Here is a 20,851-nt window from a genome sequence, read left to right as displayed (position 1 = left end):
CTTCTAGACTTCTAGTGGTAACCTGACTTCTAGAGGTAACCTGACTTCTAGACTTATTTTAGTAACCTGACTTCTTGTGGTAACCTGACTTCTAGTGGTAACCTGACTTCTAGACTTCTAGTGGTAACCTGACTTCTAGTGGTAACCTGACATCTAGTGGTAACCTAACTTCTAGAGGTATCCTGACTTCTAGACTTCTAGTGGTAACCTGACTTCTAGACTTCTAGTGGTAACCTGACTTCTAGTGGTAACCTGACTTCTAGAGGTAACCTGACTTCTAGTGGTAACCTGACTTCTAGACTTCTAGAGGTAACCTGACTTCTAGAGGTAACCTGACTTCTTGTGGTAACCTGACTTCTAGTGGTAACCTGACTTCTAGAGGTAACCTGACTTCTAGAGGTAGCCTGACTTCTAGACTTCTTTTGGTAACCTGACGTCTTGTGGTAACCTGACTTCTAGTGGTAAACTGACTTCTAGACTTCTTTTGGTAACCTGACTTCTTGTGGTAACCTGACTTCTAGTGGTAACCTGACTTGTAGACTTCTAGAGGTAACCTGACTTCTAGAGGTAACCTGACTTCTAGACTTCTAGTGGTAACCTGACTTCTAGAGGTAACCTGACTTCTAGACTTATTTTGGTAACCTGACTTCTAGTGGTAACCTAACTTCTAGAGGTAACCTGACTTCTAGAGGTAACCTGACTTCTAGTGGTAACCTGACTTCTAGACTTCTTTTGGTAACCTGACTTCTTGTGGTAACCTGACTTCTAGTGGTAACCTGACTTATAGACTTCTAGAGGTAACCTGACTTCTAGAGGTAACCTGACTTCTAGTGGTAACCTGACTTCTAGTGGTAACTTGACTTCTAGAGGTAACCTGACTTCTTGTGGTAACCTGACTTCTAGTGGTAACCTGACTTCTAGACTTCTAGAGGTAACCTGACTTCTAGAGGTAACCTGACTTCTTGTGGTAACCTGACTTCTAGTGGTAACCTGACTTCTAGAGGTAACCTGACTTCTAGAGGTAGCCTGACTTCTAGACTTCTTTTGGTAACCTGACGTCTTGTGGTAACCTGACTTCTAGTGGTAAACTGACTTCTAGACTTCTTTTGGTAACCTGACTTCTTGTGGTAACCTGACTTCTAGTGGTAACCTGACTTCTAGACTTCTAGAGGTAACCTAACTTCTAGAGGTAACCTGACTTCTAGACTTCTAGTGGTAACCTGACTTCTAGTGGTAACCTGACTTCTAGTGGTAACCTGACTTCTAAACTTCTAGAGGTAACCTGACTTCTAGAGGTAACCTGACTTCTAGACTTCTAGTGGTAACCTGACTTCTAGAGGTAACCTGACTTCTAGACTTCTTTTGGTAACCTGACTTCTTGTGGTAACCTGACTTCTAGTGGTAACCTAACTTCTAGAGGTAACCTGACTTCTAGACTTCTAGTGGTAACCTGACTTCTAGAGGTAACCTGACTTCTAGACTTCTAGTGGTAACCTGACTTCTAGTGGTAACCTGACTTCTAAACTTCTAGAGGTAACCTGACTTCTAGAGGTAACCTGACTTCTAGACTTCTAGTGGTAACCTGACTTCTAGAGGTAACCTGACTTCTAGACTTATTTTAGTAACCTGACTTCTTGTGGTAACCTGACTTCTAGTGGTAACCTGACTTCTAGACTTCTAGTGGTAACCTGACTTCTAGTGGTAACCTGACATCTAGTGGTAACCTAACTTCTAGAGGTATCCTGACTTCTAGACTTCTAGTGGTAACCTGACTTCTAGACTTCTAGTGGTAACCTGACTTCTAGTGGTAACCTGACTTCTAGAGGTAACCTGACTTCTAGTGGTAACCTGACTTCTAGACTTCTAGAGGTAACCTGACTTCTAGAGGTAACCTGACTTCTTGTGGTAACCTGACTTCTAGTGGTAACCTGACTTCTAGAGGTAACCTGACTTCTAGAGGTAGCCTGACTTCTAGACTTCTTTTGGTAACCTGACGTCTTGTGGTAACCTGACTTCTAGTGGTAAACTGACTTCTAGACTTCTTTTGGTAACCTGACTTCTTGTGGTAACCTGACTTCTAGTGGTAACCTGACTTCTAGACTTCTAGAGGTAACCTAACTTCTAGAGGTAACCTGACTTCTAGACTTCTAGTGGTAACCTGACTTCTAGTGGTAACCTGACTTCTAGTGGTAACCTGACTTCTAAACTTCTAGAGGTAACCTGACTTCTAGAGGTAACCTGACTTCTAGACTTCTAGTGGTAACCTGACTTCTAGAGGTAACCTGACTTCTAGACTTCTAGTGGTAACCTGACTTCTAAACTTCTAGAGGTAACCTGACTTCTAGAGGTAACCTGACTTCTAGACTTCTAGTGGTAACCTGACTTCTAGAGGTAACCTGACTTCTAGACTTCTTTTGGTAACCTGACTTCTTGTGGTAACCTGACTTCTAGTGGTAACCTAACTTCTAGAGGTAACCTGACTTCTAGACTTCTAGTGGTAACCTGACTTCTAGAGGTAACCTGACTTCTAGACTTCTAGTGGTAACCTGACTTCTAGTGGTAACCTGACTTCTAAACTTCTAGAGGTAACCTGACTTCTAGAGGTAACCTGACTTCTAGACTTCTAGTGGTAACCTGACTTCTAGAGGTAACCTGACTTCTAGACTTATTTTGGTAACCTGACTTCTTGTGGTAACCTGACTTCTAGTGGTAACCTGACTTCTAGACTTCTAGTGGTAACCTGACTTCTAGTGGTAACCTGACATCTAGTGGTAACCTAACTTCTAGAGGTATCCTGACTTCTAGACTTCTAGTGGTAACCTGACTTCTAGACTTCTAGTGGTAACCTGACTTCTAGTGGTAACCTGACTTCTAGAGGTAACCTGACTTCTAGAGGTAACCTGACTTCTAGTGGTAACCTGACTTCTAGAGGTAACCTGACTTCTAGTGTTAACCTGACTTCTAGTGGTGACCTGACTTCTAGAGGTAACCTGACTTCTAGAGGTAACCTGACATCTAGAGGTAACCTGACTTCTAGACTTCTTTTGGTAACCTGACTTCTTGTGGTAACCTGACTTCTAGTGGTAACCTGACTTCTAGAGGTAGCCTGACTTCTAGACTTCTTTTGGTAACCTGACTTCTTGTGGTAACCTGACTTCTAGTGGTAAACTGACTTCTAGACTTCTTTTGGTAACCTGACTTCTTGTGGTAACATGACTTCTAGTGGTAACCTGACTTCTAGACTTCTAGAGGTAACCTGACTTCTAGAGGTAACCTGACTTCTAGACTTCTAGTGGTAACCTGACTTCTAGAGGTAACCTGACTTCTAGACTTATTTTGGTAACCTGACTTCTAGTGGTAACCTAACTTCTAGAGGTAACCTGACTTCTAGAGGTAACCTGACTTCTAGTGGTAACCTGACTTCTAGACTTCTTTTGGTAACCTGACTTCTTGTGGTAACCTGACTTCTAGTGGTAACCTGACTTCTAGACTTCTAGAGGTAACCTGACTTCTAGAGGTAACCTGACTTCTAGTGGTAACCTGACTTCTAGTGGTAACTTGACTTCTAGAGGTAACCTGACTTCTTGTGGTAACCTGACTTCTAGTGGTAACCTGACTTCTAGACTTCTAGAGGTAACCTGACTTCTAGAGGTAACCTGACTTCTTGTATTAACCTGACTTCTAGTGTTAACCTGACTTCTAGTGGTGACCTGACTTCTAGAGGTAACCTGACTTCTAGAGGTAACCTGACATCTAGAGGTAACCTGACTTCTAGACTTCTTTTGGTAACCTGACTTCTTGTGGTAACCTGACTTCTAGTGGTAACCTGACTTCTAGAGGTAGCCTGACTTCTAGACTTCTTTTGGTAACCTGACTTCTTGTGGTAACCTGACTTCTAGTGGTAAACTGACTTCTAGACTTCTTTTGGTAACCTGACTTCTTGTGGTAACATGACTTCTAGTGGTAACCTGACTTCTAGACTTCTAGAGGTAACCTGACTTCTAGAGGTAACCTGACTTCTAGACTTCTAGTGGTAACCTGACTTCTAGAGGTAACCTGACTTCTAGACTTATTTTGGTAACCTGACTTCTAGTGGTAACCTAACTTCTAGAGGTAACCTGACTTCTAGAGGTAACCTGACTTCTAGTGGTAACCTGACTTCTAGACTTCTTTTGGTAACCTGACTTCTTGTGGTAACCTGACTTCTAGTGGTAACCTGACTTCTAGACTTCTAGAGGTAACCTGACTTCTAGAGGTAACCTGACTTCTAGTGGTAACCTGACTTCTAGTGGTAACTTGACTTCTAGAGGTAACCTGACTTCTTGTGGTAACCTGACTTCTAGTGGTAACCTGACTTCTAGACTTCTAGAGGTAACCTGACTTCTAGAGGTAACCTGACTTCTTGTGGTAACCTGACTTCTAGTGGTAACCTGACTTCTAGAGGTAACCTGACTTCTAGAGGTAGCCTGACTTCTAGACTTCTTTTGGTAACCTGACGTCTTGTGGTAACCTGACTTCTAGTGGTAAACTGACTTCTAGACTTCTTTTGGTAACCTGACTTCTTGTGGTAACCTGACTTCTAGTGGTAACCTGACTTCTAGACTTCTAGAGGTAACCTAACTTCTAGAGGTAACCTGACTTCTAGACTTCTAGTGGTAACCTGACTTCTAGTGGTAACCTGACTTCTAGTGGTAACCTGACTTCTAAACTTCTAGAGGTAACCTGACTTCTAGAGGTAACCTGACTTCTAGACTTCTAGTGGTAACCTGACTTCTAGAGGTAACCTGACTTCTAGACTTCTTTTGGTAACCTGACTTCTTGTGGTAACCTGACTTCTAGTGGTAACCTAACTTCTAGAGGTAACCTGACTTCTAGACTTCTAGTGGTAACCTGACTTCTAGAGGTAACCTGACTTCTAGACTTCTAGTGGTAACCTGACTTCTAGTGGTAACCTGACTTCTAAACTTCTAGAGGTAACCTGACTTCTAGAGGTAACCTGACTTCTAGACTTCTAGTGGTAACCTGACTTCTAGAGGTAACCTGACTTCTAGACTTATTTTGGTAACCTGACTTCTTGTGGTAACCTGACTTCTAGTGGTAACCTGACTTCTAGACTTCTAGTGGTAACCTGACTTCTAGTGGTAACCTGACATCTAGTGGTAACCTAACTTCTAGAGGTATCCTGACTTCTAGACTTCTAGTGGTAACCTGACTTCTAGACTTCTAGTGGTAACCTGACTTCTAGTGGTAACCTGACTTCTAGAGGTAACCTGACTTCTAGAGGTAACCTGACTTCTAGTGGTAACCTGACTTCTAGAGGTAACCTGACTTCTAGTGTTAACCTGACTTCTAGTGGTGACCTGACTTCTAGAGGTAACCTGACTTCTAGAGGTAACCTGACATCTAGAGGTAACCTGACTTCTAGACTTCTTTTGGTAACCTGACTTCTTGTGGTAACCTGACTTCTAGTGGTAACCTGACTTCTAGAGGTAGCCTGACTTCTAGACTTCTTTTGGTAACCTGACTTCTTGTGGTAACCTGACTTCTAGTGGTAAACTGACTTCTAGACTTCTTTTGGTAACCTGACTTCTTGTGGTAACATGACTTCTAGTGGTAACCTGACTTCTAGACTTCTAGAGGTAACCTGACTTCTAGAGGTAACCTGACTTCTAGACTTCTAGTGGTAACCTGACTTCTAGAGGTAACCTGACTTCTAGACTTATTTTGGTAACCTGACTTCTAGTGGTAACCTAACTTCTAGAGGTAACCTGACTTCTAGAGGTAACCTGACTTCTAGTGGTAACCTGACTTCTAGACTTCTTTTGGTAACCTGACTTCTTGTGGTAACCTGACTTCTAGTGGTAACCTGACTTCTAGACTTCTAGAGGTAACCTGACTTCTAGAGGTAACCTGACTTCTAGTGGTAACCTGACTTCTAGTGGTAACTTGACTTCTAGAGGTAACCTGACTTCTAGACTTCTTGTGGTAACTTGACTTCTAGACTTCTAGTGGTAACCTGACTTCTAGAGGTAACCTGACTTCTAGACTTCTAGTGGTAACCTGACTTCTAGACGTCTTGTGGTAACCTGACTTCTAGACTTCCAGTGGTAACCTGACTTCTAGAGGTGACCTGACTTCTAGAGGTAACCTGACTTCTAGACTTCTAGTGGTAACCTGACTTCTAGACTTCTAGTGGTAACCTGACTTCTAGACTTCTAGTGGTAACCTGACTTCTAGACTTCTAGTGGTAACCTGACTTCTAGTGGTAACCTGACTTCTAGTGGTAACCTGACTTCTAGAGGTAACCTATCTTCTAGACTTCTAGTGGTAACCTGACTTCTAGAGGTAACCTGACTTCTTGACTTCTAGTGGTAACCTGACTTCTAGACTTCTAGTGGTAACCTGACTTCTAGAGGTAACCTGACTTCTAGACTTCTTGTGGTAACCTGACTTCTAGACTTCTAGTGGTTACCTGACTTCTAGAGGTAACCTGACTTCTAGAAGTAACCTGACTTCTAGACTTCTAGTGGTAACCTGACTTCTAGAGGTAACCTGACTTCTAGACTTCTAGTGGTAACCTGACTTCTAGAGGTAACCTGACTTCTAGACTTCCAGGGGTAACCTGACTTCTAGAGGTGACCTGACTTCTAGAGGTAACCTGACTTCTAGACTTCTAGTGGTAACCTGACTTCTCTCTCTGTCTCTATTTTTCTCTCTCCCTCATTCCCTGTCTATCCTGTCTCTTTATTTCTCTCTTTCTCTCAGTCCCTCCCTCTCTCTCTCTCTTACTCCCCCTCCCTCCTTCCCTCCCTCCATAACTCTCTCTCTCTCTCTTACTCCCCCTCCCTCCCTAACTCTCTCTCTCTCTTACTCCCCCTTCCTGCCTAACTCTCTCTCTCTCTCTCTCAATCCCAGGTGAATATGCTCAGATCAGGCTGCGGATAGGTTTTCTGGAGAGTGGTATCTACGAGGTTCCAATCATCATCACAGACTCAGGCAACCTGCCCATGTCCAATACATCCTACCTGAGGGTCAAGGTGTGTCAGTGTGATCACCATGGAGATTGTGTGGACATGGAACGCATCATCGCAGCAGGCCTGGGCACTGGAGCCATCATCGCCATCCTCATCTGTATCATCATAATGCTAGGTCAGTCAGTTTGTATGCAGGCACACACACATCTTATAGCTACAGAACATCATATATGTACAGTACCAGTCAAAAGTTTGGACACACCTACTCATTCCAGGGTTTTTCTTTATTTGTACTATTTTCTACATTGTAGAATAATAGTGAAGACATCAAAACTATGAAATAACACACATATCATGTAGTAACCAAAAAAGTGTAAAACAAATCAAAATATATTTTCAGCATATGTGGAAACTCTTTCAAGACTGTTGGAAAAGTATTCCAGGTGACTACCTCATGAAGTTAGTTGAGAGAATGCCAAGAGTGTGCCAAGTTGTCATCAAGGCAAAGGGTTACTACTTTGAAGAATCTCAAATATTAAATATATTTTAATTTGTTTAACACTTTTTTGGTTTCTACATGATTACATATGTGTTTTTTCATAGTTTTGATGTGTTCACTATTGTTTACAATGTAGAAAATAGTAAAAAATAAAGAAAAACCCTGGAATGAGTTGGTGTGTCCAAACTTTTGACTGGTACTGTAAACGTTTGGCATCCTCGCTGCTCCTCCCAGACAGCAGCTACAGTAGATTACAGTAGCTACATTAAAAGCTATCCTTAAATCTGCCTTCCCCAAACGTAAGCTCCCCCTTTAGGAGATAAGTACCCCTCCCCCACTGCATAGAACCCTCCTCACGACAGCCTCTTGACAGCCCTCCACCAGTCTCTCCCAGCCTCGGCCACCCACCACCAGCCTCCCCACCCCCTCCTCTCAGTCAATCTCTGAAAATCCGCCCAGATTATGTGGATCAAACCAGGCAAACTGATCAAGCTCCCGTCAAGCTTTAAAACTCCTCTCCTGATTCTCTTTACATGGCAGAGAAATATGGTTGAATTAAAACTAAAGCTGCATATTGTCTGTTTATAGGTATTCATTCTTACCTTCTTTCTATTTTCTTCTACCCTGCCCCTACCTCCTTCCCCCTCGTTCTTCTCCCCCCCTCATTTCCCTCTCTCTCTCTCTCTCTCTCTCTCTCTCTCTCTGTTAAGCAAATGTAGTGTAAATGTGGCCTTTGATGCAATGTGCACTACATTTGGCAGGAGGTTAGGAAGTGCAGCTCAGTTTCCACCTCATTTTGTGGGCAGTGTGCACATAGCCTGTCTTCTCTTAAGAGCCAGGTCTGCCTACGGCGGCCTTTTTCAATAGCAAGGCTATGCTTACTGAGTCTGTACATAGTCAAATCATTCTTTAAGTTTTGGTCAGTTACAGTGGTCAGGTATTCTGCCACTGTGTACTCTCTGTTTAGGGCCAAATAGCATTCTAATTTGCTCAGTTTTTTGGTTTATTATTTCCAATGTGTCAAGTAATTATCTTTTTGTTTTCTCATGATTTGGTTAGATCTCTCTCTCTCTCGCTCCCTCTCTCTCTCGCCCCATCTCTCTCTCTCTCTCTCGCTACCTCTCTCTCTATTGCTCCCCCCCTCTCTCTCTCTCTCTCTCCCTCCTTACCCGTTTAGCTCCCTTCCTCTCTCTCTTTCTCTCTCTCTGTTAAGCAAATGTAGTGTAAATGTGGCCTTTGATGCAATGTGCACTAGTGCTGATATCACATTTAAACGGATCAAATTAAATGGTGGTGAAGTTCTAATTATCCACCCCCCTCCATCCATCCCATCCACCAACTCCCTCCCCATCCACAGGCTGGACTGGTCATACAAAGGCTCCTAAAATAATCCATTTTTTTTTCTCTCTCTCTCTCTCTCTCTCTCTCTCTCTCTCTCTCTCTCTCTCTCTCTCTGTGTGTAGTGATGGTGTTGTTCTTTGTGATGTGGATGAAGAGGAGGGATAAGGAACGTCAGGCTAAGCAGCTGCTGATCGACCCGGAGGACGATGTCAGAGACAACATACTGAAGTACGACGAAGAGGGAGGAGGAGAGGAGGACCAGGTAGAGTAAGCACACAAACACAGATGGACGCACACACTGATGAACGGACACACACACATACACAGGAGTACCAGGTACACACACACATGTATGACCACACGCACGCACACTAATCACGCTGCTAGAATTAGCATAATGGTAGCATAGCCACACAGACACACAGATACACACACACTGAGGGACTGTAACATTGGCAGTTGTAGGACCAAACCAACCAGTCATTGGATATTAATTGAGCTCTGAGAGGGGGTGATATACATTTATCGCCATGGTATCACCACGCCCTCCCTCCCGCTGTTGCATTGGGGAATCGGCAGTGCTGGGAAATTAACTGTTGGAGAGTGGATTGGCTAGTTCCCCCTGATCACCCCCCCTGCTGTGGGATGGATTAGTAATGTCTGTCTGGAACTCCGAGTAGGGAGGGGTTATGGGGCATGGCTAGGCCGGGGACAGCTACAGGAGCAGTCACGCGGTCTGGCTCTCTGGTGCTACACTGAGGCCAGTTGCAGAGGTTGCATCCCTATGGGTTCTGGTCAAAAGTAGTGCACTATAAACATATTAGGATGACATTTGGCCTCTCTGACACAAAGACAGCCAGTCATACAGTTACAGAACAGCCTCTCAAATGAAAAACACACACCCTCACTGCACATGTTCGTTTTGAAGTGGTAATATAATTTCATCCGATTTTTGTGAACCTAACCTACCATCCTGGTATCAAAGATTGAGCATGGCAAGCAGTGACAAAGCCCAGCTATTTTTCTCCAGTTACAATGGCTCCTTGGCTGGCTGTAGAGATGGCTGTGGCTACATCCCAAATGGTACCCTATTCCATATACAATGCACTACTTTTTAGAGCATTGGGCACTGATCAAAGGTAGTGCAGAAGAAATGAATGCCATTGGGGACTCAGCCTGGTCCTCTTCTCCTCTGTCTGGAAAATAACAATTATAACCAAGGCCAGGGACAAACCCATCTGTATTTATCCCGCCATTTCCTCTCCTCCTCTCCTGTTCTCTCTGTCCTTCATGTTATTGTGGCATTCACAGCTCTCCCCTGAAATCGTTTCAGTGGTTAGCTATTGCAGTGAACAATGTCCAAGGTGGTTACATGACCAGGTTTTATTGTCCCTGAAAAAGGGTCATTTAGTCCATTTCCCCTGGAGATTGATGTTTCATCATGTGTTTCCGGATGATTCATCAATGAATCAGACACTCCATTCAAAAGTAGAAAGGATCAGAGGACATATCTCTTAATCTTCTATCTCTCTTTCTCTCTCTCTCTCTCTCTCTCTCTCTCTCGCTCTCTCTGTCTCACTCACTCTGGTTAAAACCACCATTTCTTTGTGAGACACATGGTAGGGGAATGGATGATCTCCACATGTGTAGTACCCACCTTGAACTACTCTTCCTCTCTATCCCTCTCTCCCTCCACACCCCTCTCTCCTCCCTCCCTCCCTCAACCCTCTCTCTCTATTTTCCCCACATGTCTCTATCCCCCCCTCTCCAGGACTATGACCTGAGCCAGCTGCAGCAGCCCGACGCGTTGGAGCCAGAGATGGTAAAGGTGGGAATCAGGCGTATGGACGAGAGACCCCTCCACCAGGACCACCTGTACCCCCTCCGCTCTGCTGCACCACACCCAGGAGATATAGGAGACTTCATCCATGAGGTAGTTACAGAGTGTGTGTTTTTTCTGTTGGGGGAGTGGGTGGTGTGTGTGTGTGTGTGTGTGTGTGTGTGTGTGTGTGTGTGATCATTATTGTGCTTGCTTGCATGTGTGTCATTGTGTGAAACTGTGTGTGTGAAACTATGTGTATGAGATTGTGTTTATGCTTGTGTGTATGTGACTCACTGTGTGACACAGAAAGAGAGGGAGCATCCCTGTCTCTATGTGTAATTTTTAATTAGCTTTTCTAACAGTGCAGATTAGCGTGGTACAGACATGGGCAGGCCTGCTGGCTAATTTAAGGTTTTGTTTAGCTGCTCTTCCTGGGGTCCACATGAAACATACACATACATGACAAAGTACAGAACAGCTATACACAAGAACATGAGCTATTACATTAAATTCAAAATAAAATAAAAAGTTATATATTGGAATGCCACCAAGAGACATAATAAATACTATTTAGACACTATCATATTGTATATACATATTATTATTCTTATATACAGTACAGTTAAAGTAGATATTTAAAAAGATGAGAGGTGCTGTGATACAATGTTTTTTTAAATCTGTTTTTCAAAGCTAAACTTGCTTTTTGCCTGATGCTCTTGTGGCAGAGCATCCCATAATGACATGGCTCTACCTAAATGCGATGCATTAAATCTGTTTTTAGTCTGGGTACAGTGAAGAAACTCATAGTGGCATGTCTGCTGGGGTATGTCTGTAGTGTAAGTATTCAGACCCCTTTACCTTTCCCACATTTTGTTACGTTACAGCCTTATTCTAAAATGGATTAAATTGGTGTTTTTCTCCTCATCAATCTACACACAAAACCCCATATTGACGAAGCAAAAACATTTTTGCAAAACAAACTGAAATATAACATTTACATAACTATTCAGACCCTTTAATCAGTACTTTGTTGAAGTACCTTTGGCAGCGATTACAGACTCGAGTCTTCTTGGGTGTGATGCTACAAGCCTGGCACACCTGTATTTGAGGAGTTTCTCCCAATTCTTCCCCACAGATCCTCTAAAGTTCTGTCAGGTAGGATGGGGAGTGTTGCTGCACAGCTATTTTAAGGTCTCTCCAGAGATGTTTGATCTGGTTCAAGTCCGGGATCTGGGTGGGCCACTCAAGGACATTCAGAGACTTTTCCCGAAGCCACTCCTGAATTGTTTTGGCTGTGTGCTGAAGTCTGAGGTCCTGAGCGCACTGGAGCAGGTTTTCATCAAGGATGTTTCCGTACTTTGCTCTGTTCATCTTTCCCTCGATCCTGACTAGTATTTCAGAGATAGGAACACAAGCATTTAGCTACACCCGCAATAACATCTGCTAAATATGTGTATGCCGGACTTGAATTCCTGTACGTTACCGCGATCGCACCATGAGTAGTTAATCATGAAACCTCCACCTTTCCTTTTCCCGGGAGAGCTCTTTATTCCTGTCTGTGCGATGTACTGAGAACCCAGCTGGTTGTATGGACGGGGACAGTATATCCGGAGAGAGGTATGAATCCTTGAAACAGAATATGTTTCCTGTTTATCTCTGGACGGAGATGTTCGCCTCGCCCTAAGCTTGTCTACTTTATTGTCCAGGAACCAAACATTAGCGAGTAATACAGTGCATTCGGAAAGTATTCAGACCCCTTGATTTTTTCCACATTTTATTACGTTACAGCCTTATTCTGAAATTGATTAAATTATATTCAGACTCTTTGCTATGAGAATCAAAATTGATCTCAGGTGCATCCTGTTTTGTTTGACCATCCTTGAGATGTTTCTGCAACTTGATTGTAGTCCACTTGTGGTAAATGTAATTGATTGGACATGATTTGGAAAGGCACACACCTGTCTATATAAGATCCCTCAGTTGAAAGTGCAAGTCAGAGCAAAAACCAAGCCATGAGGTCAAAGGAATTGTCCGTAGAGCTCCGAGACATGATTGTGTTAAGGCACAGATCTGGGAAGGGGTACAAAAACATTTCTGCGGCATTGAAGATCCCCAAGAACACAGTGGCCTCCATCATTCGTTAATGGAAGAAGTTTGGAACCACCAAAACTCTTCCTATAGCTGGCCGCCCGGCCAAACTGAGCAATCAGGGGAGAAGGGCCTAGGTCAGGGAGGTGACCAAGAACCCCATGGTCACTGTGACAGAGCTCCAGAGTTCTTCTGGAGATGGGAGAACCTTCCAGAAGGACAACCATCTCTGCACCACTCCACCAATCAGGCCTTTATGATAGAGTGGCCAGACGGAAGCCACTCCTCAGTAAAAGGCACGTGACAGCCCAATTGGAGTTTGCCAAAAGGCCCCGAAAGAACTCTCAGACCATGTGAAACAAGATTCCCTGGTCTGATTAAACCAAGATTGAACTCTTTGCCTGGAATGCCAAGCGTCACATCTGGAAGAAACCAGGCACTGCTCATCACCTGCCCAATACCATCCCTACAGTGAAGCATGGTGGTGGCACTATCATGCTGTGGGGATGTTTTTCAGAGGCAGGGATTGGGAGACTAGTCAGGATTGAGGGAAAGATGAACGGAGCAAAGTACAGAGAGATCCTTGATAAAATCCTGCTCCAGAGCTCTCAGTACCTCAGACTGGGGCAAAGGTTTACCTTCCAACTGGACAACGACCCTAAGCACACAGCCAAGACACAACAAGAGTGGCTTTGGGAAAAGTCTCTGAATGTCCTTGAGGGGCCATGCCAGAGCCCAGACTTGAACCTGATCCAACATCTCTGAAAAGACCTTAAAATAGCTGTGCAGCATCACTCCCCATCCAACCTGACAGAGCTTGAGAGGATCTGCAGAGAACAATGGGAGAAACTCCCCAAATACAGGTGTGTCAAGCTTGCAGCGTCATACCCAAGAAGACTGTAATCGCTGCAAAAGGTGCTTCAACAAAGTACTGAGTAAAGGGTCTGAATACTTACAGTTGAAGTCGTAAGTTTACATACACTTAGGTTGGAGTCATTAAAACTAATTTTTCAACCACTCCACAAATTTATTTTTAACAAACTATAGTTTTGGCAAGTCGGTTAGGACATCTACTTTGTGCATGACACAAGTACTTTTTCCATCAATTGTTTACAGACAGATTATAATTCACTTCTATTTCACTGTATCACAATTCCAGTGGGTCAGAAGTTTACATACACTAAGTTGACTGTTCCTTTAAACAGCTTGGAAATTTCCAGAAAATGATGTCATGGCTTTAGAAGCTTCTGATAGGCTAATTTACATAATTTGAGTCAATTGGAGGTGTCCCTGTGTATGTATTTCAAGGCCTACCTTCAAACTCAGTGCCTCTTTGCTTGACATCATGGGAAAATCAAAAGAAGTCAACCAAGAAACAAAATTGTAGACCTCCACAAGTCTGGTTCATCCTTGGGAGCAATTTCCAAATGCCTGAAAGTACCACGTCCATCTGTACAAACAATAGTATGCAAGTATAAACACCATGGGACCATGCAGCCGTCATACCGCTCAGGAAGGAGACGCATTCTGTCGCCTAGAGATGAACGTACTTTGGTGTGAAAAGTGCAAATCAATCCCAGAACAACAGCAAAGGACCTTGTGAAGATGCTGGAGGAACAGGTACACATTTTCTATATCCACAGTAAAACGAGTCCTATATCAACATAACCTGAAAGGCCGCTCAGCAAGGAAGAAGCCACTGCTCCAAAACCGCCATAAAAAAGCCAGATTATAGTTTACAACTGCACATGGGGAAAAAGATTGTACTTTTTGGAGAAATGTCCTCTGGTCTGATGAAACAAAAATAGACCTGTTTGGCCATAATGACCATCGTTATGTTTGGAGGAAAAAGGGGGATGCTTGCAAGCTGAAGAACACCATCCCAACCGTGATGCACGTGGGTAGTAGCATCATGTTGTGGGGGTGCTTTGCTGTAGGAGGGACTGGTGCACTTCACAAAATAGATGGCATCATGAGGGAGGAAAAGTATGTGGATATATTGAAGCAACATCTCAAGACATCAGTTAAGTCAAGTTAAAGCTTGGTCACAAATGGGTCTTCCAAATGGACAATGACCCCAAGCATACTACCAAAGTTGTGGCAAATGGTTTAAGGACAACAAAGTCAAGGTATTGGAGTGGCCATCACAGAGAGCTGACCTCAATCCCATAGAAAATGTGTGGGCAGAACTGGAAAAAGTGTGTGCGAGCAAGGAGGCCTACAAACCTGATTCAGTTACACCAGCTCTGTCAGGAGGAATTGGCCAAAATTCACCCAACTTATTGTGAGAAGCTTGTGGAAGACTACCCGAAACGTTTGACCCAAGTTAAACAATTTAAAGGCAATGCTATCAAATACTAATTGAGTGTATTTCACATTATTCGTATTTCACATTCTTAAAATAAAGTGGTGATCCTAACTGGCCTAAGACAGGCAATTGTTACTAGGATTAAATGTCAGGAATTGTCAAAAACTGAGTTTAAATGTATTTGGCTAAGGTGTATGTAAACTTCCGACTTCAACTGTATGTGAGTTTATGTCTATAGCTAGACGAGGTTCATGCTTGTCGAGCTGTTTATACATGTCTTTCAATTGATGACGTTGTTCTTCCTACGCTGAGTGTGTGAATGTCACTAGGTTAGGCAGGCAGGATAGAGATTTCTGCTAAACACAGCTCTGAATAATGAGGCGAGCTGTCATACATGGCGAGCTGATCTAGACAGCTTAATCTAGCAGAAATGACATGCCGATGCTTCTTCCACTGCCTCACTCCTCAAATCAATCAAATGAAGGAGACAGTTGGGGGTATGGCATGCAGAAATCCCCAAAACATGTCTAGAGCTTCAGCTTATCAGATTTGCTTTATTAGTTTTAGCACTGAGACAAGACGTTAGTCAATAATAACACTTTATGACAAAGTTATAATAAATTCTGTCAGTTGTGGTGTAGTAGGGCGCGTGTGCGGGTGTGTGGGTGCGTGCGTGTAATCTGCTGAATCTCCTCAGAGAGACTACCCAGCATCTGTCCAGCCTGACCTAAATACTCCTCTCTTCTCTCCTTCCTCTCTTCTCTCCTCCCTCCATAATCCCTCCTTCTTCTCCTCTTCCCTTGCTCTCCTACTACCTAAATCTCATTAATTCTCTTCCGCCACTTTTTTCCTGCTTTTTCTCTCTTTCTGTCTCTTCTTTGTTCTCTCTCTTTACCTCTCAACCTCTTTCTCTTTTTCCCTATTTGTCTCCCCCTCTGTCATGCTATCTCTCCTTTACTCTCTCTCTATTTACCTATCTCTCCTCCCTCCTCTCATTTTGTCTCTCTCTCAACCCTCATCTATCCTCACCCCTCTCCCCCTCCCCAGGGTCTGAAGGCAGCTGATAACGACCCGACGGCGCCCCCCTACGACAGCCTGCTGGTTTTTGACTATGAGGGCAGCGGCTCCACCGCCGGCTCCCTCAGCTCCCTTCACTCGTCTTCCTCCGGCGGAGACCAGGACTACGACTACCTCAGTGACTGGGGCCCGCGCTTCCGCAAGCTGGCAGACCTCTACGGAGGAGGGGACGACTAAGACTAGCCCGCCGCTGGGGCCGGAGAGGGGTCTGGGAAGGGGCGATTGGTGGTTGGGATGGGGGTAAACGGGGAGGGGGGCTTTTTTAAGTCATTGCCATGGAAGGAGTGCTGGTTGTGAAGAGACTTTTAATTTGGTGGACTGGAACAGAGGATCAGAAACTAAATGGAGTACATTGGTGTGGCAACTGCTAGCCTAGCCTGCTAGCATGGAGGATAATTGAGGATAGCGTGGGGTGTTAGACCACATGCTAAGGGTCGCTAACAGTTCGAGTTTGTTTGTGTGGTGACTGCTAACTTAGCCTGTTAGTATACAGGCTAAATGAGGCTAACGGAGTGTTCGCCCACATGCTTAGGGACACAATGCTTAGAGGACAACATTGGAAGGAAACTGACCGTTGGTACTTTGACTGGTGGTTAACAGTGAATGAGAGAGCCTGGGCTCTCACTCAGCGGTTAGCGATACTAAAGACGCTCAGTTACACTTGAATCTCACAGTACAGAAGCACTGGGGTAAAACGTGCCTTTTTGTACATTCGTTTGATTCTGTTTAAGTTTTCTGTTCATCATGACTTTCAAGGTCCTGACTCTCTGATTTCAGGCTGTAAGAGAGAGGATGTTTAAAATGAGGAACGCACGCTTCACCATGTGTGTGTGTAGTGTGTGAAAGTTTGTGTGTTTGGGTTACACCTCACTGAGTGTGTATGCTATCATCATTGCCATGGAAACACACAGGATGAACACTCCCCATTGTTGGATCGAGAGCATTGAGTGAAGACATGTACAGTAAACGATAAAAGACTCTAGATAGTTCCGTCTTTTTCTTTGTTTTGCTTTAAGCTTTTTTTTCACATTCTAACTTATGCAGCAGGTTGCAAACTAAAACGAGTCACCAGTCCTATATATTGTAGCAAAGATATTGTTTTGATACTCTGAGGTTTGGTCGGTGGAGTCGATCAAAAGTTGGGATAAATTCCATTTCATTTTCAGTCAATTCAGGAAGTAAATTGAAATTACAAATCCAATTTTCCACAATATTTCTCTTTGAGAATAATGTGGAATTGAAATTTCAGTTTACATCCTGAATTGACAAATTTAAAAAGGAATTGATCCCAACTGACTAAACCAAGATGATGATGATGATGAATATGTTGATTCTGTCCATTCCTCTGCCTTATTGTTCTTCTGGTTCTCATCTCTGATTGGCTATTCACTGTAAACACAAATATGTACAGATTGTATCTTATTTTCTGTAGTTATTTTTGGAGCGTGGTCTCTGAAACAAATGCTACCATCCAGAACCCTGTATATGTATCATTTGGATTACAGATTAAACGTTTTTTGCATGTTTTTATCTTTTCATTATACAAGAAGGATTCACAATCTTTACAAAAACATGCACACACACACATACATACAAATACAGACACACACACACACTGTTTGTTTTATTGTCCTTTTCTGTCCAAACAATTGATTCCCATTCAAATTTCTATTCCCCCCTAACTCCTAAACCTAACCCCAAACCTCTAAACTTAACCTTAACTCCTAAACCTAAAATCGTATTTTTCCTTGTGGGGACCAGCGAAATGTCCCCACTTGTCCGAATGTGCCTTGTTTAACTATCCTTGTGAGGACTTCTGTTCCCCGCAAGGATAGTGAAACCACACACACACGGAGAGGGACACTCCCTTCCCTACCCCCAAACCAGGGGTTCCAGCACTTGTTCAGGGCTATCTTTTCTCTCTCCTCTCCATCCTTCCATCCCCAGGGTGCACTGTCTATTCATTATAGACCGTAGTGTGGTGAAGATTGAGAAGAAGGCGTGGGCTGTTAGTGTGAGAGAAGAGACCAGGTGCAGAGAAGAGACCAGACGAGGAATCTGTGGCTAAGGATAAACATAATACTTTACTAAGAAACAGTAACCGCAGGATCACAGGACACTTGAAAAAACAACAAACACTAAGTCTCAAACTCTTTCAGGAAACAAACGCATATGGTAAACAATTCAAGCTACATCGTAGTTGCATTCCGCTGGCAAGAACCGTTTGGAGAGAAAGGCGCATGGGTGTAGTTTCTTGTCCTCCTCCTTCCGCTGTGAAAGGACCGCCCCTGCTTCGGTGTCCGAGGCGACCCACCTCCACCACAAAGGGACGAGGATCAGGATGAATGAGGATAGGTCCAGAGGTGAAAAGTCCCTTGAGCTCCATGAAAATGCGCTGTCAGCCTCGGGGGTCCAGCAAAAACAGATCGGGGACTTGCGGGTTAGGACCGTGAGAGGTGCTGCCACCGCACCAAAGATGTGTGTAAAACCCCTGTACAAGTGGGACGGAGCCAGTCGACGACCACCTCAATCTTTGCGGGTTCCATTTGGATGCCTGCAGTAGAGATAATGTGACCCAGGAAGGAAACCTGGGATACGTTGAACTCACACTTCTCTATCTTGACATATAGTTGAATCTGCAGGAGGCGTCTCAGGACTTGGCGGATGTGCCGAATGTGTTCCGGAAGGGTCTTGGAGAAGATCAAGATGTCGTCGAGGTAAACAAAGACGACCCGATTCAACATATCCCGCAGGGTGTCATTGTCCATGACTGCTGCTTCAGGGGTCGAGAGGGAGTACAGACGACCCCAGGGAGGTGTGGCGCCAGGTAGGAGTTCTATGGCACAATCATAAGGACGATGAGGAGGAAGGGTGCCGGCCTGCCTCTTACTGAAAGCCTCCCTGAGGTCGAAGTATTCGGGAGGGAGAGAGGAAAAGTCTTGGTCTTCAAGGGATGCAGGAGGACACAGCGAGGCTCTTGGTGGGGGTCTTAGACAGTCCTTACCCCCAGTCTAGTAGGTGTCCCGTGGACCAGGAAACTAGTGAGTTATGTAGTACTAGCCAGGGGTACCCTAGGATAAGGGGGTTCTCATGAGCAGTGATCAACAGAAAACTAAGAGTCTCAGATTGGTCCACCCTAACCTGCTGTAGAATGGGCTTGGTCTGATTTTCCTCCTGACCGGAGCCAATGGGGCATCCATCGAGGGTTTGAATCTGCAGAGGGATGGGACATTTCACGCAGGGGATCTGTAACTCTCTGGCAAAGTCTTGATCAATGAAATTAACCACGGCCCCGGAGTCCACAAAGGCTTGAATCTAGTGCTGACGGTTGTCCCAGTGGAGGGTTGCGGGTAGTAACAGACGGTGACTGGGTAGCCGGGAGGTAACTTCACAGTTCCCCGTGTCCTGGCCAGCCCTGGCGTTTCCCATCAGCTCTGGGCAGGTAGCATGGAGATGGCTGAGACCTCCGCCGTAGAGGCAGCAGCCTTCACTCATGCACCTGTCACTCTCCTGTGGGCTCAGACGTGTGCCACCCAGCTGCATTGGATCCTCCATGCTGGGCTCCGTGGGCTTGGGGTGCTCAGGAAACAGGAATGCTGGAGTGGTGTCAAAAGGGCGCTCTCTCACCCGTTTCCGGATGAGGTTGTCAATCCTAATTGCCAGCGTTATCAGGGACACGAGGTCCTCTCCCAATTCCCGAATGGCCAATTCATTATTGATGGAGTTAGATAGACCATGGTGGAAAGCGGTAACCAGTGCCTCCGTAATCCACCAACTCTCAGTGGTAAGGGTGCGGAACTCAATGGCGAAGTCAGCCACTGGTCAGGGTGCGGACCCAGTGCTACAGACGTCACCGTGGTTCCTCCAGGGAACCTGCACCGGGAATGCAAGATCCCAGCCCCCGAGCGGTATGATGGCCACCCTCGAGGAAGTTCGAGCTACAGTCCTCTGGTGTTCGAGTTACAGTCCTCCTCATTCCCTTGGTAGAGGTTGAACAGTCGGCTTCTCGTCCACCGACTGGGTGGTCGACGACTCATCACAGTGAAGGCTACTATGGATCTGCAAGATGGTGGCTGCTGTTCCCACACCGCCGTTGCCCACGCTAGGGCCTTGCCTGAGAGTAAAGAGATTATATACAGTGCCTTGCGAAAGTATTCGGGCCCCTTGAACTTTGCGACCTTTTGCCACATTTCAGGCTTCAAACATAAAGATATAAAACTGTATTTTTTTGTGAAGAATCAACAACAAGTGGGACACAATCATGAAGTGGAACGACATTTATTGGATATTTCAAACTTTTTTAACAAATCAAAAACTGAAAAATTGGGCGTGCAAAATTATTCAGCCCCTTTACTTTCAGTGCAGCAAACTCTCTCCAGAAGGTCAGTGAGGATCTCTGAATGATCCAATGTTGACCTAAATGACTAATGATGATAAATACAATCCACCTGTGTGTAATCAAGTCTCCGTATAAATGCACCTGCACTGTGATAGTCTCAGAGGTCCGTTAAAAGCGCAGAGAGCATCATGAAGAACAAGGAACACACCAGGCAGGTCCGAGATACTGTTGTGAAGAAGTTTAAAGCCGGATTTGGATACAAAAAGATTTCCCAAGCTTTAAACATCCCAAGGAGCACTGTGCAAGCGATAATATTGAAATGGAAGGAGTATCAGACCACTGCAAATCTACCAAGACCTGGCCGTCCCTCTAAACTTTCAGCTCATACAAGGAGAAGACTGAT

General features: G+C 44.5%; 1 protein-coding gene across 2 annotated transcripts in view; it reads left to right on the top strand.

Moving 5' to 3' along the window:
* The window catches only part of cdh2 (cadherin 2, type 1, N-cadherin (neuronal)), a 73,968-nt gene extending 56,333 nt beyond the window's left edge, over positions 1–17,635 (top strand). The window contains exons 13-16 of one of the 2 annotated variants that reach the window (XM_036978488.1): positions 6,916–7,149; positions 8,937–9,076; positions 10,586–10,747; positions 16,080–17,635. In XM_036978488.1, the coding sequence (XP_036834383.1) occupies positions 6,916–7,149; positions 8,937–9,076; positions 10,586–10,747; positions 16,080–16,286 (743 nt within the window). In that variant the 3' untranslated portion in view covers positions 16,287–17,635. The remainder of the gene's footprint in view (positions 1–6,915; positions 7,150–8,936; positions 9,077–10,585; positions 10,748–16,079) is intronic. The other variant, XM_036978489.1, reaches the window with a different exon arrangement.
* Positions 17,636–20,851: the final 3,216 nt, after the last annotated feature.

Source organism: Oncorhynchus mykiss, chromosome 5 (genome assembly GCF_013265735.2).
Source record: "Oncorhynchus mykiss isolate Arlee chromosome 5, USDA_OmykA_1.1, whole genome shotgun sequence".
NCBI lineage: Eukaryota > Metazoa > Chordata > Actinopteri > Salmoniformes > Salmonidae > Oncorhynchus > Oncorhynchus mykiss.
This window is presented reverse-complemented; position numbering and strand designations above follow the sequence as displayed.